Raw genomic sequence first — 23959 nt, 5'->3', positions numbered from 1 at the left:
TTTTACCCATTATTTCCCGTGTTTTAGAGAAGTGTTTTAGTATTAGAATGATGAGTTTTTTGGAGAATCATAAGTTATTGGTGGAGACACAATTTGGGTTCCGTAGAAAAAGGACAACGGAACAGGCGATGATTTATTTGACAACTATTATTAATGATGTATTAGATAAAGTTTCAAAATAGGAGCTATATTTTTAGATCTGATGAAAGCTTTCGATACTGCGGATCATGAACTTCTACTTAAGAAGTGTGAGGTGTATGGTTTGATGGGTATATCATTACATTTTTTAGGAATTTTTTTAAGTAATCGTTATCAGTATGTCCAACTAAATGATTCTTCTTCTGAAAAAAGCGTAATGAAATAGGTGTTCCGCAAGGATCAGTTCTTGGTCCTCTACTATTCTTGATATTTATTAATGATCTGACAAATTGTCTAAAAAATTTTTGCTGTAGAATAAATGAACTAACGGTAAACCCGACTAATCAAACAGTTTCACTGTTTGCTGATGACACAACAGCCATTAGCACAGCTAAGACAGCGGAGCTGCTACAGATTTCCATGAAGTAGTCAGTTAATAGAATAACAGCATGGTTGAGGGTAAATAAATTAAGGATTAACATGGCCATGTCTAACTTTATTATTTTCTCGCGATCATCAAACTTTTACCCATGGATCAAGGAATTAGATATGCCCAATGGCGTTATAAAACGGACTGTGTCTTTTAAATACCTTGGGATTGTAATAGATGAAACTCTATCTTTTAAGGAACATGTTACTTTAACTAGCAAAATTCTGGCAAGAAATCTCGGTATAATGAAGAAACTCCAACATTGTTTTCCCAAGTCTGTCCTTCGCCATTTTTATTTTTCTTTAATACACCCGTATATACTTTATTGTTCAAGTATTTGGCTCTCTACTTTTTCTTCTAACCTAAAAACAATAAGAGTTCTACAAAATCATGCAGTAAGAATTTTAGCCGGTATATCTCCACGTATGTCTGTTAGAGAAATTTACCCAACTTTAAAAATTTTGCCGGCTGCAGGCCTTCGTGAGTTCTATATATTGTGGTTTAGTTTTGGACTGCAGCAGGATGTTCAGCCTCGTTGTTTTGGTGATTTATTGTCCATTAGGTCTACTGTTCATTCTCATGATACAAGGGGTAGCGCGGACTTCTGTGTACCTAGAGGTATATTTTCCCGTTCATGTTTTTCTGTTTCTTATAGAGGTACGCGGAAATGGAATAGTTTGAATAGTGATATTAAGACTATTGGTGACCCCAATATTTTTAAAAAAATCATTAAGGAACTGCTTTTTGCTGAATATGAGTTTTGACTGATTAATCGATTTATCTATTGCGGGGGTTTTGTTGATATGATGTTTCCAGAGGAAGTATAATATATGATATTATTTTTTATTTATTGTTTAGTGTGATGGTATTAGGGGTGTCGGTGGCCAAGTATCCTTTGTTTTAAGGATTTTGTTTTCTCTACCTCCCCCACGGACAAGCTTTGCTTTTTAGGGGAGGCAGCAATAATTTTTTATTGATATGTTTTTTTTTCAATAAATCCTTATTCTTCTTAATTCTTCTTCTTCAAGTTTCTCAAATCTTTTCCCAATGCAAACACTAAGTCTAAGAGATAGTACATTCCTTTGTTAAGAAACTACTTAATAAATATGGTCTCTTATAAATTCGTCAAATTTTCCGCGTAAAATGCTCCCCCTCTCTAATTCTTTTTCCCTTTTAAATTTGTTTCCTTCTTCTTCTAATACTGGCATTCACTGCATTTCTTTGCATTGGATTGAAAATTAAATCCACCAAAAAAAAGTCCTTCCACGGGGAAGTCGAAGGACAATATTAGACCTGAATACAAGCAGAAATCAACTCATATGAACAGAACTCCAACATGAAATGAACAGAACTGCACAATAAATACGGAAAGCGACAGAAAGTTAATAAGACGGAAGCAAAAACAGGTACCCATACTCAGTCTTTTTTTTTCTTTTTTCAAGATTTTATCAAACCTCAAATTCACTTTATTTCTTTGCCAAGGACCTTAAATTCTATTTTTATTTTAGTGTCTATAGAATTTTTGGAGGGACCAAGTGGTAACAAATACCAGGTCTACAGAGATTGTTTGCAACGACGCTAATTAAACAAGTGTGTTCTTGCTAAAATGAAGAAGATAATTATATGCTCCCCCCTCTCCCCAGCCTAATATACACCATAGAGTACTTGCTCATCAATAGTAGCACACTTCCGCCCTGTCGTGCCTCTTTGCACCGGTTATGACACACTTTAAGTCACACACAGTGCCCCCCACACGCAATTTTGAAAGCAGACAACCCATCGACTAAAATGTCACGCAGATTCTGAGTTGGTAATTTTCTCTAATTTCTCTTTTTTTTTAAGATTTTTTTCACAATTTGAACGTAGTTTCTTGTGATAGATTTTTTAAATTTATTGATTTTTTATAATTATACAAAATTCTTGACGTGAGAATTGGAAGAATAAGAAGATAAGTCTGTGAAACAAGATTAGAATATTGGAAGCTAGTAGTGATGACAGCGGTCAAATATGGCTATGAAGCGTGGACGCTCCGAGAAACTGAGGAAGATTTCCTAGATGTTTTCCAAAGAAACTACCTACAGATTGTTTTGGGTACCCGACTGACTGAACGTATCTCAAAAAGCAGGCTGTAGGAAAAGTATGGTTTAATTTCGCTTTGTAGGGCAATAATAAGGGAGAGATTGAGATAGCTAGGGCATGTTCTGCGGATGAAGGATGACAGATTGCCGAAGGTTGTCCTTTTCAACAAACCGTCTAGGGCCAAACGAAAAACAGGTCGTATCCGGTCGGGGTGGGAGGATGTCGTAAGGAAAGATTTAAGAGAAATTAAAGCTTCCTGGGAGGGTTTAAAGAGGGGGGCTTTGAATATATTGGGATGTAGGAGGAACGCGCACAGCTGTGTTTGCTTCAGGTGGCTAGGTGCTGTAGTGAGCTGTTAGTAGTAGTAGAAGTAATTTTACTACTAGTTTAGCTGCTTAATTTATTAAAATTTGACGATCTTGTTTATATTTGTCTATCTTGTCTTGAATTTTCAACTCACTGAATTTTCACCTTTTCAACTCACTTTTTTACGAACATTTTCATTATTATTATCATCAATTTTTTGGTACTGAATTCGTAGCTTTTTGGTGTTCACAAGTTCGGTAGTTGTGAATGAGATAAATTAAAGGGTAATATTAAAGGGTAATTAATAAAAGGGTAGTAAATTAAAGCGCAATATTTTACTATCGAAATGGGTTTCTCAATCAAGCCATACCAAAACTGATCTTCTTATTACAAAAAAAAACATAATTATACACAAAATTTATAGCTTAAGAAAACACACAAATTCAAAGGAAAAGAACAATAAATGCTTGTCAATTAAAATCAAAACAAAAAAAAACACGAAATACAAAAAAAAACGATAATAAAATTAAAAAGCAAAAATTCAGTCAAAGAAACAAAAGAAATTATTTTCAAAGACAAATTATACTTTTGAGACATTCTTATTTTTATAGATTTATCTTAGGCTTAAAATACATTTCTTTTTGAGAAATATAAATTTTTAGCTTTTAAAACAATACAGAGATTCAATTGCTGACTTCTGTCAAATAGATTTGTAAGATTGTTTTCTTTTAGCTTAGCAAATTTATCAAACTAACTAGTACAAAAGTTGGATACAAAAACTGCTCAAGAAAAAACTTTCTTGAACGCACAACACTGTTATAGAATTTGGATGGTACAGAAAATTTACTGAAACAATATTAAAACCTTCTCTTTTCTATACAAATGAACAGATTATGTAAACACCATATTCCAGAACCAAGAAGTATTAACAGAGTAATTGATAAACTTCAGGAGAAAAATAAGCATATTGCAAAATTCTGAACTGAACATCAAAATCAGAAATAGTCCTAGACGATATATGCCCGCTCCCCCCCCCCCTATTTTCATAAAACTAGTCACAATGGCTGCTCTTTTCGAAATGATGGCCTAAGAATATTGTAAAGGGGCTATTTCGAGCAGAAGTTGTCAAAATTGCCGAATTTGTCAAACTAAATAGTATAAAAATTGGATAAAAAGATAGCCGAGCGGAAAGATTTTTCGCTTGACAAGCGTGTACCAAATCACCTACTCTAAAATTTCTAGAACGCATTCGACGTAAATAAATGACTAAAACAATACTATAACAGGTTCACTGCAAAAACATCAGTAAAAAAACGTGGATACTTATCTGTTTAGCATTTCATTTACCCTCGTGTTTAATTTTATCTTTAACATGTCTAAACGCATTTGAACTGATTAAGACCAAACGAAGTAAATAATTAAGATATAAATAATAAATTAATAAATGACCACTCTCCTGCTCCATACAATTTATTGCAGCACCAAGCCCCCTGAGGCTAAAACAGACGCGCACGCTCCTCCCTCGACTCTAATATATTCAAAACATCAATCTTGGTTATTAAATGATAAGTAATATAAGTAAGTAATAAGTAAGTAATAAGTAAGTAATAAGTAAGATAAGTAATAATAATAAGATAAGTAAGATAGTAAGATAAGTAATAAGCAAGTAAAAATGATAAGTAAGTCAAATAATAAGATTATACTTGCTTCAGAAGTTCTATTCACTGCTTTTACTAACCCCCCCCCCCCCCAAATTTATTAAGGGAGATATCAGGACTGTTAAACAGAGGAAAATATTGGAGAATGTTTGAAAATATGTAACAAAGTGCAGGGAATAGAAAAACATGAAAACTGTACTTTCAGTGGGTTTAAGCATGAGAATTAGCTTGTCTACATTTTAGCATGGAATTCTTAAAAAAGAAGCTCTTATAGACTTCTTAAAAAAGACTCACTTCAAAGTACATTATTTTTAGTTATTTTATTTTGGATATTTTAATATGTTAATAAGGGATATTTTATTTATATAGATCTTATTTTACAGTTTATTATTTTGCAGGTACGTCATCTTTTGTTTTCTTTTTATTTGCGCATAATGACTTTCCCCCTCCTCCTCCCCTTAACATGACACACTGAGCATCAACATGTCATGTTAGCTTGTGTGCAAATTAGACATATGCTAAGCTTTTTTAATTCACAATTGAAGCTTTGCTACGACTTTAAGCATAATTACTATGAATTTTTATATTTTCAAACTGAAAATGAGTAAAAACAGTTGAAAATAAGCAAACCTCTAAATATTCATTCACATCTCCAACATTGTTTTCTAGGATAATCAAATCATTCAAGTCAAGGAGACATTTATGTTCCTATTTGGTACTCTGTTCTCTTACAAACTTAAACGTATTCCTTACGACAAGGTCAATCAAAATAATCCACAAAAAAACGAAAAGAAGACACAACCTTGGGTAACTCCTGATTTCACACCAAAACCAACTATTAACATCGTTTACTTATGACACAATTAATAAAACCAACTGACCTGTTGCATTTTTTTGTTCAATTTATTCCTTTGATTAATTTGTTCCCGATTTTGTATCGCTTCTTGTGCCGCTTCTAACCTTTTTCTTTGTGCGTTTTCAGCGTCCACTTGCTGACAAAAAAAAGAAAAAAGATAAATTACCAAAAACTTCACGATAAAAACATATTTTTTTGGACCCTAAACCCACCTTAGATCTATTCGTACCTGAAAACCGCAACTTTCTAAGACATCGTTTCAAAGCTATGAAGTTTTTGAGGGGTATCACCTTTGCGTCAATGTTGTCTGGTGTATAGAGTGATCCCTCATCCAAGGGTGACAATTTTCGTCGTGCTGTGCCTCTTTGCACCAGATATGACACACTTCGGGCCACACGTGGCGCACCCCATACGAAATTTTGAAACCAAGCAACCGATCGACTAAAGTATTACGCATATCCTGAAGTAATATTTTTCTCCAATTCCTCTTTTCAGTTATTATGTTGTTTTTTGTGGGTTTTTCAAGTCGACTGTTGGTTTTGCGATAGATCTTTGGGCCATGTAATAGGGAAGGCCAGTCATTGATTTATATTTGGATAATTAAGCCAGACACAATGAATATTTGATTTTTGGTGCGCGTTTGTACCGGAGAAGCCCCTTCCAAAAAGAACATATTATTTTTTCAACCAGGACTGGTTGAATTTCCTTGAAGTAATGATATTAGGGCTGTTTTAAAACTTTTTTAAACAGTTTTAATGATTGAATTTTAATGTAAGTTTCTTTTATAGTGTTTTTATTCTCTTCGTCTGTTTTGCTGAGGACGGGCCTTGGATATAGGGTCGAAATATTCATTTAAAGTTGCGTTCCACTGTCTTATATAAAAATTTCCCTGTTGTTCTACTTATTTGTTTATGATGGAAAGGCAGTGTGGTCTTCGTCGCTAATTACTACTTATAACATAATTTACTTCAGGCACCTTATTTTTATTACAGAATAACATAATTTATCTTTTATAACAAAAATCTTATGATTTAAATTGAAGGCGTCCAAGGACCTTATGACTGAAGGCGGCCAAAGGCCTTATGACTGAAGGTGGTAAATTCTGTCGAGCAAAAACAAGCAACCGACTAGCATAATTCCGGTTGGTGCGCCGGAATTATGACGTGCCATAATTCCTGATAAAAAACGAAATTAGACCGACAAAATTCTCACATATAGCCCAAGGAATATATACAAAACTAAAAAAAAAAAATTAAAACACTAAAACAACGAAATTCTAACTTTACAATATGCAGGATATTTTTATTCATCTGTTTCCTTCCACTATTATCAACTTTTTAAAACCATTTCAAAAAATATTTTGGTAAATCATGCATTCAATCATACACGGAGATAAATTCATGACTGAAAATATAACTGATTAAATAAAGGAGCTAAAATTTATAAAATGATCGAAGTAATGGAGAAATTTATTATTAGGGCTAGGAATGGGACCATCAGGGGGGGGAGGGCATTGGCAAGTGAATTGGATATTATATTTGGAAAGAGCATACAAAGAGGAATCAAGTTGTGAGTTCATCTTGTCGCTATGCCAGTACCTCGTATATATTTACCAAGCCAAATAAACCTACAAATTTTTAATTTTTCTTCTTTTTTGTTTGCTGTGAGAAATATTAAGCCGACAAAAAAAAATTTCAAGTTAAAATATCTGTTTTTTCAAGTAAGCCGTTTTACCCATTGCTGAATTTACCTGTTGGTTTCTCCAACAGGTTGGTTCGTCTAATGCTGACCAGTAAGAATACTGTGCAAAATTGTTGTGTGACATGGAGCATTATCGTGATGCAAAGCCTTGATGTTTGGTCTCTCACACCCCTGACTATTTTTCGATGCTTTTCAAGAAAATCCCAGTAAAAGTTTTCATTTGTTTTTTGATATCGAAAAAGCAATCAGCCGGCATTTGATGCTTCGACTTCCTGAACATTTTTTGGGGGGAGTGGACCTTAGAGAGGTTGGACATTAGGAGGGACCTTTATTTAAAATTTTTCTTCTTGTTTTGCTTTTTTTGAGAAATATAAAGTCAGTAAAAATAATGATAACTTTTTAAAGGTAAAACTTTTTTTAAACTGAGTCTTTTTTACCCGTTGTTGAGCTTACCCTTTGGTTCCTTTTATAATATTAAGGAATAAGAATACCACAGTTTATTTTTAATTTTCTTCTTTTTTTGTTTGCTGTAAGAAATATTAAGTCAGTAAAAAGAACGAAAAACTTTTTGAAGTTAAACATTTTTTTTGCAAGTGACAATTTTTACCCGTCGTTGAATTTACCTTTTGGCTCCTTGTCTAATGTTGAGGAATAAGAATAACACAATTTATTTTTAATTGTCTTCCTTTTTTTTGTTTGTTAAACGGAATATTAAGTCAGTAAAAAGAACGAAAACTTTTTGAAGTTAAAACATTTCTTTTTAAGTGAGCATTTTTACCCGTTGTTGAATTTACCTTTTGGCTCCTTGTCTAATGTTGAGGAATAAGGATAGCCCAATTTACTTTGGATTTTGTTCTTTTTTATGTTTGTTGTAAGAAATATTAAGTCAGTAAAAAGGACGAAACTTTTTGAAATTAAAACATTTTTATTTCATGTGAGGTCTCTCTCTTTGATGTCGTGTTCCTTATGTGAAGCTCTACTAGCGAAAACAAAAATTCATCTCCTTCAGGTGAATTTACGAGACAGTGAGAAATAAATTGCAAGTTTTTTAAAAGTGCTATAAATATCCTTTTATTGGGAGGGATCGTTTTCCAATACTGACGCAACTTCTTTCAAGAAAGAACAATATTAATTGCAGATGCTATTGTAAAAAAAAACCGGGATCAGTTGCCAAAGTAAACTTCAATTTTGTTTGGCATGGAAAGACGAGAAAAGCGTTCAGTTCTAAATGTCCCAACTACGCCTAATGCTTAGACTGGGGACCCTTTTAATCACTTATGAAATTAAACCATACCGGGGGAGGGAGTTCCTCCCCCGGTCGGAAGGACCCATCCTCTACCCGAAATAAAAAATCATGACCCAAAATGTAGTTTTTCGTCACCGCGACCCCCCCCCCCCCGAAAAAAATAATTTGATACCTCAAACCCCTGAGCAATAAAGAAATAAATAATTTTAGGATGTAAAGGAACTCCAGAGTCAAAACTATAGACAAGAGGGAGGCTCTGGGTTTGACCCCTCCTCTTCCCCATTCTGGAATATGTACATGACGTAAAAAAAGCCCTGTTCGGTTATTTACAGGTTAAAAAGTTCTTTCAGCGATTTTTGCAACGATTGTACCCCTTCTAAATGGCTTCACCCCCTCCCCCTCCAAATTAAACTCCTGGAAACACTGCAATACGAGGTATATAAATTTGATTTGGGGCAACCAAAAGATATATCTTAAAACCGCAGTTTTCAGAATGGGGGGGAGGAGAGAGAAATTTTATTCTGATGCCCTTGGCATGAGCACTCTAATGGGTTCCTTTGTTGTTCATATTTTGCTCTGGATTCGGCTCTATTAGAGCTTGTGATAGTCTTTGGAAATAAACATTATATTTTTCTTTAAATAACGGCTTTACTCGCCAAGTGCTGAAGAAGTTCAAGTTAGCGTCTCTCCCTAAAACTTCACTTCTCATTCACAAAATATGGTCATGGGATATAATAAAGGCTATGGGTCATTACATCAAAAGTTGATGGTTTATGGCATCGTTCATGACGCCATACCGCAAAAATTTTAAGGGCCTGATATGCCACTAGCCAGCTTTTTACAGGTTTTTTTCTCTCTAGAATTGTGAAGGTTGAACTTCCCATAAATGAGATTTCTTATGTGAAATTCTGAACAACCGTTACTTTTCGTCGTTTACGGCCTGATTTTTTCTTAAAATTTTAGTGATTTTGTAAAGAGCGAGCACGATTCTGTAAAGTTTAGAAGCAGAAACAGAAAAAAATAAAGAAAATGCTGCTTTCTTATGCTACTACTGCAACCACTAATACTCATTTGTCCCAGGCAATTATAAGATGGAACCTCAAATAGTGACAAGAAAAGTGTTCAAGAGAGATAGGTAGAACATTTTAGAGAATGTATTAATATATATATATATATATATATATATATATATATATATATATATATATATATATATATATATATATATATATATATATATATATATATATATATATATATATATATATATATATATATATATATATATATATATATATATATATATATATATATATATATATATATATATATATATATATATATATATATATATATATATATATATATATATATATATATATATATATATATATATATATATGTGTGTGTGTGTGTGCGTGTGTGTGTGTGTATGTTACCGTGAATATCCAAAAATTGGTGAATGTCCGCAAACTGTTGAACGTTGACATTTATCGGTGAATGTCTGAAATACTTGTTTTTTTTCTCCTTGGATTTAGTCAGCATCGCCAGTCAACTTTTTCAATTTAATGTAAGATTTGATGATGACGGGTTATGTTAGATTACATGAGGTTTGGTTAGGTAAGGTTGAATTAGGTTTTTAACCCATTTCTGTTGTTCCCTTTCCATTTTTGTTTGCAACCAAATTTAACCTAAGCTAATTTAACTTAACCCAACCTAAACTAACATAATCTAATCTAACTTTAACTTTTACTATCATAGCTTGCATAAGACTGAAAAAGCTGACTCGCAAAGCTAATTGAATACAAGCCGAGAAAAGGGAATTTCGGACTTTCAACTGGGAGGCGAAATGAAGATACTGTAAAAACACAACAAAGCGAATATTTCGAGGGGACAAATTTTGTCCCCTCTAAATATTCGCTTTGTTGTGTTTTTTTAGTATTTTCATTTGGCCTTTAAAAACCCCATTTTCGCTCGTTTTTCTTTCTTTATCTTATGTCAAGCCAATGTGGTTTAAGAAATTATCTTTGGGAGGCGAAGAAACATTTGTTTTGCAAAGAGGAGTTAGAAAGAGTGCTAAAAGAAAAAAAAATAATACTAAGTACTCAGGTGCTGATACCGTGGTAAATGAGTTTTTGAAATATGGTGGTAGAGTGGTTAGAGATAAATTACTGATGATTATGAACGTAATTTTAATTAGGGTAGGCACCTAGTGATCTTAAGAAAACTGTAATTAATCCCCTTTATAAGAAAGTTGATAGGATGAGTGAGGTTGTTGTAGAGGCATTATCTTGGCTTGAGTAGGAAGCAAATCACTAAGCACGACGATGATTAATAGACTAAGATGTGCTGTAAACAAAGTTTTAACAGAAGAACAGTGTAGTGTAGTGTAGAACAGTGTAGTTTTAGGAAGAGGAAAGGATACCCAAATTTGTTACTTTTAGATTAACATCTGAAAAGTGTCTGATCCATCTAACCCATCTAGTCAAACGCCGTTTTATGGATTAGGAAACGTCATTCGATTCTGCCGGCAGAGAGCTTTGTTGAAAGTCCTATCCTTGTTTGGTATGCCAGATAAGTATATTAAAGTGATTAGTGCTATTGATGAATACAATATTGCTGCGGTAAGGTAGGCAGTAAGTAGCAGTTTGGTGCTGAATCAGGAGTTAAACAGGGTTGTGGCCTATCACCGTTTATATTGAATATTTTGATGGACTTTGTCCTAAAGAATACGGCAAAGGCTATGGGGTGTATGGAGCGGAATGGGAAGTCAAAACTCTCCCAGACTTTGTTATGCAGATGATTTGAGTATCCTAGAGAACAGTATAAGCAAAATAAATTCCACAGGAATTGTCCATGGATAGCTTTAGGCCTTCGTTTGACTGACCAAACAACAAGCTCGACGAAAGGCCCCTGTTTTGACTGACTGGTCAAACAACCAGCTCGACGAAAAATTTAGTTCCATTCAACTTTCTAGGGCTGAAAGTTTGAAAACAAAAGGCTGAGGTGGGCAAGGCAGATGGCAGATTTCCAAATATTGTCCTGTTTGACCATCCATCTGGGGGAAAACGAAAAGCATGTCGTCCCCGAACGGGGTGGAAATAGGTGATACGAAAGGATTTAGAGGCAATTGGAAGCTTCATTATGAGGGGGTAAACTTCGAAGCTTTGAATAGATTGGGGTGGAGGGGCTGTGGAGAGATTAGGATAGATAGAGCGTAGATGTGCTTGTCTTATGCAGTTTATTGCTGCCGTAAGTTGTTAGAAATAGTCGTCCAAATCAAATACCTTATTAAACCCATAAAAAGTGAACTTTCACTTTTCCCCAAAGTTTTGGGTAAGACGAAATTTTATAATAGGACAGTAATGCACATTTACTATTCTAATGACCAATGAGTTTCCATCCTTCCACCACCCGGTGCACATCCAGAGCACTCCTTTTTCTACCATTTTTGGCAAACTTCACATCACATGTGGGCAAACTTTCACCACACCTCCTTGCGCCACACACGGAGTAATTCTCGTCGCGCGTGGCAAGAGCTAAATGTTGTACACGGTTTCTAAAAGTTGACAACCCCTTACTAAAGATTACAACTACTTAGACAATTTTCGCTTGGAAACGCAAAAGGCTGAGCCTAAAAATATTTCCAGTCTCTGGCTGAGGTAAATTACATACAGAGTATAGTCAGAAAAATCTAATTCAAAAAAGGGAAAAAAGTGAATACATTTTTAATTGAGATCTAAGAGGCAAGAGGAATATCTGAAATGTGTTTAATGTCGGGAGGCATCCTAAAATGTATTTTATGCTAAATGTATAAGACTGTCTATTTTCTTATAGATTGACAAAGAAAGATCAGATATTGGTAAATATAAATTTAAAATCTGTAATGGAAACACATAATATTTCAAATTACCATCGCGTTTGGAATATTTTGAATGCACCATTGTCAAAAACGGTGGTAAAAGGAAACAAGATTTATGATTAACATTTTTTTCCTAAATTTTAACGTCAAACTTGTACTACAGAAGCGGAAAATCGAAATTCCAACAAGTTGGTTGGGGAAGCCAGTAACAACACTAAATTGTTCCCATATGGTGTCTTCTAACATTATTTTAGAAGACAAATCTATGAGGGGAAGGGCATTTGCCCCGCCTCACTAAATTTTGAAAAATATCTTTTATATTTTTTAAATTTAAAAAACAAAAAAGTGCCCCCCTCCTTGGTTTAGAAAACATATTTTAACCCTCTTACTCATATTTTCGAGAAATTAGCACCACTGTACCAAGCCCCCTCCCTCCCCCCCCCCCAAAAAAAAGGTTACAACTAGTTTACAAATGCACATTTTAAAGTTATATTTAATATATTATTAAGCATTAGATAATATATTTTTTTAAATAGCGTTCCCCGTTTAATTGTTTACTAATATGTTACAATTTAAAAATACTGCTATTGTGCATTTCATTGTGCTATTGTGCTATTGTGCATGTGAAATGCTATTGTGCATTTCATATTATGCACTGCAATTGCATTACTGTGTGTTTCAGATAAACACAACTGCTATTGTGTTTTCGCTTCTTTGGGCATATTCGCCCATAAAAGCCGTCTAGAAAATTACAGACAAGTTAATTTGTCTGGCATATTATTTCCATTGAATTTTGCCTCTTTTACAAATTGGATCTGAAGCTTGTAGATAAAAAAAAAGTAAGTAGATTACGGGGCTTAACTCCATATAAAATACATATCCCAATAGAGTATTTATCATTTAAGCCCTTGACTATCTTAGAAATAGCCACTTAATAATTCAATAGCATAACTGGAACGACCAATCGTTTTATTTCTAGAACGGCTAGCAAGTTCACAGTGAGGGAGAAAACTCGAATTTCAGGGATTGGACCCGCTCGAGGTTATTAGTAGATAGAAGCTTTAATGGGTACAACTTGATGAAAGAGATAGAGCTGCTCCACAGAGAAATAGAGAGCTTACTTGTGTAAAATCTTGTGGCACAAAACTTTTCGTTCTTTTTTTTAGTGCTTTTTGCGTGATTCGTCTTTCTGTTAATTTGATCCTCCACTTGTTTCTTTTTTTCTTCGTGTTTTACTTATTACTTATCGTTTGATGTATGTGGACAATAAATATTTTTATTAATTATATTATAATGGGATTGGCGTACGACACAGAGGAAACCAATAATATGAAAGCACACGTTTTTCCACGGAAGCGTATAAATTCGAAATACCACGAAATGCGTATAAATTCGTTTACAATTACGCATGCTAGGCTTAGAATGTGAATAATATGTTCTTATTGTGCAATAAACAATGGTTAAAACATGAACATTACCCGAACCTTACGGTGACTCGGTCATTTAGTCCACACGCCATCAGAAATACCAGTCAGCATACTATGTAATTTTGACCCCCCCCCCCTGCACATGGTTGAAGCGGCCCTCACGAAATAATTTGAATCCGGTGGAGGGACAGCTTCACTCAGGACCTCTCCATGATCGGTAGCGATCTCCAAGAAACAGTTACGCTTGCACAGGACCGCTAGGATTGGAGGCGATGAGTCGCATCTCTCTCTTACACTGGGTCACCGGCAGAGGCAATAAGTCACGTCAAGTATTATCAGATCACTCCGTCATACTGGCAAGAGGGAAAAGTACGGGTGTATGTACACCCCGCTATCATCAGGCCTGTTAAAATCCTGTACTTTGGCAGCCCTGCCAGGAATCTCAGGAGGTTTAGTTCGAATTCTGTAATCTCATTCGAGTCAAGAGTGTCCAAACTTTCTCTCGACCCATTACAGGTTATTTCTAAAAAATACTTTATCAATAACTTATTTAAATGTCTTAAGCATAGAAGCACATATGTCTGTCAATGTGGGGAGATGCAGGACCAAAATAAAAAAAAAAGAAAATTGTCTGGTCAGGATTGACATTTCTTGACTGAGTACGCCAGAACAAATCCTGGGGATGATCCCTCCTCCATGAGCAGGTCTCGGTTTTAAAGGATTTTCTACGATCCATGACCGAGGGGCATCTTTAGCAAATGAACTAATTATACTATTTCCTTTGTTTTTGTTGAGTTTATCCCACTTTTCCTATTATCATCTGACCTTCCAGATAAAAGACTTAGGGGTTCTAAGTTTAACACATCGTAAAAAGAGTTCCCAATAGAGTGATTCTCATTCAAGTCCTTAGCTTAGTAAGAAAGATAGCTACTTAATAATTCACCCTCCTAGCTGGATATCAATGATTTATTTCTACAATAACCAGCTAATTCCTGGTGAGGGAGAAAAAGATTATTCGGAAACCAATTTGAACTTGGAAAACAGCAATTCAAAAGATCCTTTAATAGGCACAAGTTGATGGACAATAAATTAATTCTATACAGGTCAGAAACGTACCGTCAAACCTGACATAGAGTTAATGTATTTTTGGCCGACACTCCTCCCCCATACCATCTTAATTAAAGGTTCTACTTTGGCTACTTTACAATGTATTCTCTCGCATTTTGAAATGCAAGAAAAGAATGTTTTTTCATGGTACTATTTTCAATTTTTAGGAATATTCCTTTAGACTAGTCTCACGGATGAACAGTTTTTTTTTTTTTTTTTTTTTTTTTGAGAATTTTGTTTTAAACTATCAATAGTTTATGATACTAAATTGTTTTTCCTTTTTCTCCGAGACCGCAACTGTAGCTGTTGACCACGTTTTGCAGGACTGCACCAGCCTACCTCGTAACTAGGCTAATGACAATTGATAACACATCCCTTTCCCGTCCCCTCTCCCAACAGAGGTCGGATCAGAGTAAGGGCTAAGAATTTAACCTCTTCAGAAGCAAACGCGCTAGAGCAAAAAACAACAACACATTTTTAGATTGCTAATTTTCATGGTTTGGTTCGCGTTTTTGACTATTCTTTCCTAGCCCCTCCCCCCTCCACTGGTCCCATACAGCCTTAGGCTATGCAGAAAAAGGCAACATAAATGATGAAAACTGATTCAAAACAGATAAAAATGGGCAAAAACAAGGAAACATGATTCATTGATCATTGCTGCATACTATGAAGTAAAAATTCCACCATTTCTTAGGTTAGTTTCTTTATATAGCCTCGGGTTATGTGAAACCATTAGAGGGGAGGGGATGTTATGAATTGTCAAACACGCACACCAAACTATAAATATGAGCATAAAATTTGCAATCCAAAAATGTGTCTCTTTTTGCTCTAACATGTCTACTTCTGAAGATGTCCAGTCTTCAATCTTTGCCCGAATCATGCACAGATCCTATACTGTTCGATCTCTTAAGCCTCATCTTGACTGACATCATTCGCCCTGCCAGCAGCAGGACCGGCTTTGGTTTGACAGCCAGTCATAGTTTCGAAGGCAGTTCAATCATATTGGCTGTCCTATCGTAACTGGCTGTCAAAAAATGACCCGCCTTCAAAAAATGTTGCTGACAGGGTGAATGATGTCACTGAAGACGAGGCTTAGTTGGGTGCCAGAGTCTGACAGTGACGAGTGTTACCAATAAAGCCATGATCGGTAACTCAGAGTGATGAATCAGACTCTTCCTAAGTTTTAATGAGTTCCTAGTTTTAATAACTGAGCAAGAGAACTCATCATTTATTTCTAGAAAAACTATCTATAGATAGCCTTTAACTAGAAGATAGTGTTTAATATGTCACCATGATGGATAGAACTACCAATCATTTATTTCCAGATGGGCTTTCTGATTCCCAACGAGGGAGAGAACTCTAAATTTGACGATGGGGCCTCCTAACATGGATAACACTAGACACAAGCTTAATGCAGAGAGAGGAGGAGATAGGGGAGAGTAATTTCTTTCTTTGAACGGACCAACCAGCTCTGTTTTAAGCGTATGCAGGTTAAAACATTTAACTCTTTACTCCCTACACGTAATCCTTTCAAAGATTCAGCTTTGGTAACATCCCATGAGCCCCCGAGGGTTTTAGGCAATTTCTAAAATCACATTTCAGTCTAATTTCTACCTCCGGCTCCAGCTAGCCTTTCACCTCCTTGCAGGTTAATTAATAAAACCATTCTGTGATGTTGTTTGACTTAAAAGCATTTTCGGATTTCCAATTTACTTAAACACGTATAGGGACTTCTTTAGTAAAGTAAACAATTATCCAATGTTCTTTATTTGCACTAAATGTACCCCTCCCCCTTTTTCCAGGTTCATCAGAATTTCCAGATAAAAGAAGTAAGTTCCTTGCAAGGATTTATAAACATAAAATGACATCCCAACGGACTATTTCTTATTCAAGTTCTTAGCTTTCTTAGTACGATAACCGTTTAATAAATCATATCTAGAACTGCTTGTAATTTATTTCTAGAATATCCATCTAATCCCAAGTGAGGGAAAAATCCTTCAACTGCTATTGTATGACCCATTTGGGGGATGACAGTGGAGAAAGAATTTAGCAGGAGGTGATCATTACAGAGGTATAATTTGATGGGAGGGGGGAAGTTGCATTTCATCAATGATTCCTAATTAGAAGTTTACAAATTTAAGAAATTTACGAGCTATAATCAAACACGTGAACAACCCCTAAGGTCTCAAAGGGTGTCTGCAAGAAATGCAATAATTAAAATCTGAAATCAGATGACATAGTTATCCAACTTATGTAGTTGCTTGTTTGTTTTGTTTTTGAGTGAATGAATTGTTTTCATTTCTTTGATTCCTTAGTTGTTCGATAATATCCTTCGATGGCAGTTTTTAGTTTTTTAGATTTCGAGCAAATCGCGGATATCGACAAATAATTTGTTTGTATGGCTGTTAGGTATCTGTTTTTCATTCTTTTAATTTTTGGCTTTTATTGAATTTTATTCATCTTTTAAGTTTTTGGTTTTTCTTTGTTTTTTTTGGTTCTTTTCACATTGACATTCCGCGTTTGTTTTTTTTTTGTTGTTTTTTTTTTTTTCTTCGGCACTTTCCGTTGTTACATTATTTCGTTTAGCGCTGAAGAAGAGAGGCGTTTGTCCTCTCGAAATATTCGCTTTGTTGTGTTTTTTCAGTACTTTCATTTGGCCTTTAAAAAACCCATTTTTGCTCGTTTTTCTTTCTTTAAGCTTTTCGTGAGAAATATGTTTTTGGAAAACGAAAAACGTGGAAAAAAGGGTTAATTTTGAGACTTTATTTGGTATATCTATATATAAAATCAAATGTATGTCTGCGTGTGTCCTGTATGCATTATTACACTGTTCGTCAGATCGCCGAGAAACTTTAAGAAATTGTTGATTATATTCTTGCGAGGGGTTTAGGTATGAAATACCCCCCCCCCCCGCCAAGGCCCTCTTTGTACTTTCCGTGCTGACTGAAATTAGACACCCCTGAACACAAACACTTGATGGCTGCTTCCGTTAATGTTGCTCACACTTCCTGGACGTTAATCATCCAAAAAGGCCCAGCGATTAAGTTGATAATCCTAACTAATTTTTAAATATTTTTAAATTCAAAAGATATGATCGCTGTTTTACATGTGAGGGAAATTTTTTAAGGGGGAATTGTTGGAGAGGGGGGAGATTTTCGAGGTGGACTTTTCCACCAGGTGGAGAGTTTTCCGGGGGATTTCCGCAGAAGAGAATTCTGCGCAAGGAAGTAGTTTCTGCAGCGGAAAATTTTTCGGGGAGAGGGAGGTTTTCCTTGAATTTCCTCTTTGAGGTCGCGGGAACTCGTGACGGGTAAGCTAGAAGTACATAAAATTATTTTAAATAGTCTTAGAATTAGGGTTACTTAAAAATAATTTCGTTCTAATCCAGTCACTCACTCCAACTTTCTTACAGTGGATAAAACCACATATATATTTGTGTGGGGCATGATATAGGGGTGGGGGACAGATCGAGCAAAAGACAAACGAGGAATATAAAAAAAATAATAAGAAATCAGAGATTTTGATATATATATATATATATATATATATATATATATATATATCAAAATCTCTGATTTCTTATGTTTTTTATATTCCTCGTTTGTCTTTTGCTCGATCTGTCCCCACCCCTATTTCCCTATATATATATGTACCACCATCCCTATATATATATATATATATATATATATATATATATATATATATATATATATATATATATATATATATATATATATATATGTATATATAAATATAAATATATATATATATATATATATATATATATATATATATATATATATATATATATATATATATATTATACTATATTATATATTATAATATAATCTAATACGAATCTGTTATAACGCGATTGGAAACGTAATAGCTGATTTCCAGGACGCTTTCACTTACTACCTTTAGGCATAATAGCAGATAGTTGTCAGGAAGGAATTGGATACATTTTTTTTACGTAAACTGGTGCCGTATTTTTTGCTGAAGTAAGGGTGTCTAGATTCGGCAATAAGCCGAATACAAGACTTTTAGAGATGGATAACTAACCTGTGCCGTAAAATCCCACCAGAGTTTCCCACAGAGAAGGACTAGACCTTTCGATGTAAACAGGTAATTCTTGGCCTTAGATGCGGTTTTTTTTTATCATTTATGGGCCTTCAGAGTCAGCTACAAGACTTTAGCGAGAGCTGATTAAGCTGAGCGTTCAATGAAGGAATTATCCATTCTGTCTATGTAATTAACCAGTTTTAAGTGTATTGTTGTTTTTATGTGGATGTCCTGTTTTTTTGTTGTTTTTTTTTCAAAATACAAAATTCCGCCCTTCGGGGCTTGTGATAGTGATTTTTCTAAGTAAATATCTTATCGCATCCTTAAACTATCACCAAACCCAGCTTTCCCGCACCAGAGATCGACCAGTCCCGATTGATGTTCACCCCATGAGAGGTCATTTGAGAAATTACTTATACAATGTGCAAAAGCATGAATATTAGATTCGGCACAAAGTGAAGACACCGAAAAAATAAATTTGGGTTAAAAATATCTAATATTTCATTTATGGTTTGGTTTACTTTTATCTTAAGGAGATTCTTAAGGCCTCGTTAATAAAGAAATTGTCGTGAAAATTTTAGGACAATAAAAAAATTGGGTTAAAAACATTCAATATTTCATTTATGGTTTGGTTTACTTTTATTTTAAGGAGATTCTTAAGGCCTTGTTAATAAACAAATTTTCGTGAAAATTTTAGGACAATCAAAAAAATTAAAACCTTTGTTTTCTCACTGTTTGTGTGAGCAGGGGCGTCGTTTCGTTTCGTCATTTCTCCAATAATTCGCAGAAAAAAAATATTATAATGCCCCTTGATCATTCACATATGGACCCCCTTGCCCCCCTCTACGGAACTAGCAAATGACTAAATCAATTGCTTTTTTTTTAATGCCAGTTTTATATCTGAAGGGATATTAAAAATGTCCGTTTTTTGCTCATTCTGGCAGTTCAGTCTCAAAAATTTTGGATAACCCTGAGCGCAAAAAAACACCTTGAGAAAATAGCGGGACGAACCCTCTTTCAACCGGCTTCTGAAAATAAAACAACGATATACGTAGATCATAAAAGTAATTTAATCTGACTGTAAATTTGACCCTGATTCAAGTTCTTATGGTTAAAACCATTTTACTTTAAACTATATACTTTAAAGTTCATTTTAGTTTAAGTTAATTAAGTGATTACTTTAAAATTTTACTTTGACTTAAAGTTTACCACTTACTTTGAACTTACCACCATCATCAGGGACGGATCCAGGCGAGCAAAGAGGCAAGCCCCCCTCCCAGAAAGTTAAAAGCTGCATTAATTAAACGGCGGAGGATGTGAAACACGGATTTGGGAGCTCAAATTAGTAATTTACGTTAATTAGTTAATAACGTAAGTTAACCTAATTCTTACTAAGTTCCTAGTTTTAATAAGTCAGCATGAGTAATAAAATTACCAATTATTTATTTCTGGAAGGAATTTGTAACTCTCATGTAAAGGTAAAAAAGATAAAGGATATGGCATTAGATTCTATAGTCCAAACTGGAGGTGCTGCTCTCCGATTCATGGCCATTCAGCCAGGAAGTGCAATTGGAGGGGGGAGTATCCATCCTGCTTTTTCCGCAAACCCTCCCTACTTACCATCCCCATATTTCTTCAGGTACCTGTTTAGAACTGGGTTGACTCTGGCTGAGCTTACAGAGTGAGGCCACTGACTCTCGTTCCAAACCAAATAATCGGCAATACCAGGACTCAAACTCCTGTCCTTCCGGACAGATTTGCAAGTCTAAGGTGCTAACCACTCAGCTAGTTTGGGTAGTTCTCTCCCTCTCCCAGAGAGAGAGAAAACTACAATTTCGACTATGGGCTTGATAGCACGGTAACTATAGGGAGAAATTTAATGTAGAGAGAAGGAAGAAATGGAAGAGTAGTAGAGTTTATTTAAACAGGCTAAACATGTCCTATCAGCTCTATTCTAAGCGTATACAGGTTACCAAAATCACCCCTTTCACCCTACAGATCACCCTTTCCGAGCATTCAGTTTTGGTACGCTCTCATGAGTATTCAAGACGGTTTTTGGAAACATCTAAAGTGTCATTTCAGTCTAATTTATATCTCAGGCTAGCCTTTCAGCTCTTTCCAGGTTATTTAATTCGACTATTATGGAACACTTTTTGGCTTAAAAACCACTTTCAGATATCGATCCACTAAAACATGCAAAGAGGGACTTCTTTGATAAAAGTAAGCAATCATCCTATTTTTTTTTTTTTTCATTGAGTTATCCCCACCCCACCCCCATTTTTAACCGTTCATCTAACTTTTCAGATAAAAAATAGAAAAAGTAAGTAGGCTTTCAGAAACACATAAGGACGTCCTAACGAAGTATCTCTCGTCAAGTTCTGACCTTTCTTAGATGAATAGCCATTAAATAAATCATCTCTGGAACTGCTTATGATGAATTACTAAAATAACCATGAAATTCTAGTGAGAGGGAAACCCTTTAATTTATATTATATGACCTGCTTGGGAGAAGATAGCGGAGAAGGACTTTAGCATTAGGTGACAATTACAGTGGCAAATTTAATGGGGAAAACATACAAGTTCAGTTCGTCAATAATTCGTGATTTCCAATTTTTGAATTTCATGCGAGAGTGGAGATACGGCTTTTGAGCTTTTCGTGAGAAAGACAGACCGATCCCTCCTGATCAGAAGCTTTAATGCAAAGCCATATCCTGTGATGGAGGTTGAAACCTCCGCAAATAAAAATGGTAAATCAGGGGATTTTGCGCCGTACTAATAACGGTGTTCATCTTAAGAATATGGGACAGTCTGAAGTATAGCTCTTTAGCGACATCCCGTCCGGCATAAGTGGGCCTGCCACGGCAGTCTTGGTCTCATCTAAGAATTGCGTATTCTTCTAGGGCAACCTCACGAATCTCTATCCCTTGGCTGGGATTGGTCTCAGCAAAGCATATTAAGTTCGGTTTGACCGTGTTAATCAAATGATCAAACTTTGATCTGCGACCTCGTGTTTTACAATTGGCTAGAGTGAAAAGGTCAGTTTTTTTAGTCCAGGGTCTAGGCTTCTTGTAGTAGTTTAGGCTCTAGGACTGGGCTTCACTTTAAACAAAAAGAAGTCTAAGGGGCTTAACGAATATTCTTGAATAAAGATCTTTTGAGATAGGAGGTGCATTCCCTGAATGTATTTTGCTCATTTTTCATCAACTACTAGCCATAAACAGTTTGACATAAGATGTTAAGAGCCATTCCAAGCAGATGGGGCAAATCCTCCAAGTAGATGGGATATTCGTCTCTTGTACATTTTTATTGAGTTTTAGCTTTTTATGCTTTAACATGACATGCAAAGAGCCTAAAGAACATTCTGGCATCGAACTCTTTAGGAGACTCTTGAGAAGCTTTCAGTGAAGGCTGTCTTTTCATGATTTTTCATTGATTACTTACCTTCTGCGCCTAAACGTTCAAAGAACATTCCACCGACAAGATGACTTTCTAAAATACGGGGATCATTCACTAAAGGCCTCTTATGAACTATTTCTCTTGGTATACTGACCTTATATGCTTTAACAAAACGTGCAAAGAGTCCAAAGAACATTCCTGCATCCAGCTGTTTTGGTGATTCTCCGAAATAGGCGGCGCATTCACTAAATGCTTCTTGTGCATTTTTCATCTCAGTTTTAAGTCTGACCAATTTACTTTCAGCGTTGCCGAGAAAGTCCTGGAATTAAAAAAACAAAGAAAAGATTAAATCGAGGGATTGTGTGCTTTTGCACATCTATTGCACGCACTGCACATAACACGAGTATGCTATATACTCGTCACGAAGTAAACCAAACATGGCGCAGCCTGGCGGAAGTATGACATGCGATATGCACCAAACCCTGCATAACAGATGTGAATCATGCGTATCAAAACAAGGCTTGCTCCGAGATATACATCCGGCGGCAGAAGGTGGACAACCCCTCAGACTAGATTAAGCTTAAGTAGCGTTGAAAAATAGTAATAAATAACTTCTGTAGCTTAAGTAGCGTTGAAAAATAGTAATAAATAACTTCTGCAAGACAAAGCGATAATCAGCAGATTAAGAGCACACACCAAAGAGTATGAGCAACTTACCAGAGTGGGAACTGGTTCTAGTGTCGAAAAAAAACCCAAAAAAACCTGAAGTGTGGACAAAAAACGCCATCTAACGTCTGACGACACTTCGCATTTTTTCAGTGTAATATTAAAATTAGTTAATTGAATTTGCAGAGTTGGCAAAATTAGTGAAGTAATAAATGTCTGATCTATGTTCCTGACAGAAAATCGAATGCAAAGCTTGGAAAAAAGCCATGTGTCACAAAATACTAGATGACATTGATGTTTTTTATCGACACTAGCGATAGCTTCCTCTCTTATAAGTTACCTACACTTTTTGGCACAGGCTGGAAAATTTCTAATTCACCTTTTACCTTCGTTTTTATATACTACAATAACTTTTATTTCCCTTTTTTCTGGACGTATTGCTTTTGCAAAAAAAAAGAAAATAAATAAATACAGTATGTCTTTTCAAATCTGGCTTATATTTCCTCTCAAGATATTCAGGCACCTCTCAATTATTAATCTAAGAATGAAAATTTGGCCAATGCATCCTCTTCTCTTCTAAAACCACACAATTTTTCCTAAAAACTTTATTTAAAGCATCTCTAAGTCTAAAAAATTTAATCATACCAAGTAAATTGCTTCCTACATAAACCAGTCTAATGCCTGTATAGTTATCACACTCACTCTCATCACCTTTCTTATGGAGAGGCTTATCCTAAAATCACTAAGTACTTCCCCTTCCTCTAAATAATATTCATAATCTTCAGTAACTTATCTCTAACTTCGCAACCACCATATTTAAAAAATTCATTTACCACACTATCAGCGCCAGGGGCCTTGTTATTTTTTAATCCTATCAGTACTGTCACTAATTCTACCTCGCAAAATAAATCTTCCTTCACATCAAAAGTGTCACAAACTTTCTCCTATACCTCTTCCTGAAACTCTATCCCGGTTATGGACATTCTCAAAATGTTCTGCCCATCTCTCTTTAACTCATTCCTTCT

The 23959-nt window shown here is 35.1% G+C and overlaps 1 protein-coding gene across 2 annotated transcripts in view; it reads right to left on the bottom strand.

Annotated features, from left to right (window-relative positions):
• Positions 1 to 23959, bottom strand: part of Frl (formin-like protein) — a 189744-nt gene that overhangs the window by 9844 nt on the left and 155941 nt on the right. For both annotated transcript variants that reach the window (XM_089108397.1, XM_089108399.1), the window contains exons 18-19: positions 22423 to 22587; positions 5493 to 5603 (exon numbers count right to left, since the gene is read on the bottom strand). In XM_089108397.1, coding sequence (XP_088964523.1) covers positions 5493 to 5603; positions 22423 to 22587 — 276 coding nt within the window. The remainder of the gene's footprint in view (positions 1 to 5492; positions 5604 to 22422; positions 22588 to 23959) is intronic.

This window comes from Artemia sp. Qi Xiang Cuo, chromosome 3, assembly GCF_049724085.1.
Source record: "Artemia sp. Qi Xiang Cuo chromosome 3, ASM4972408v1, whole genome shotgun sequence".
Taxonomy (NCBI): Eukaryota; Metazoa; Arthropoda; class Branchiopoda; order Anostraca; family Artemiidae; genus Artemia; species Artemia sp. Qi Xiang Cuo.
This window is presented reverse-complemented; position numbering and strand designations above follow the sequence as displayed.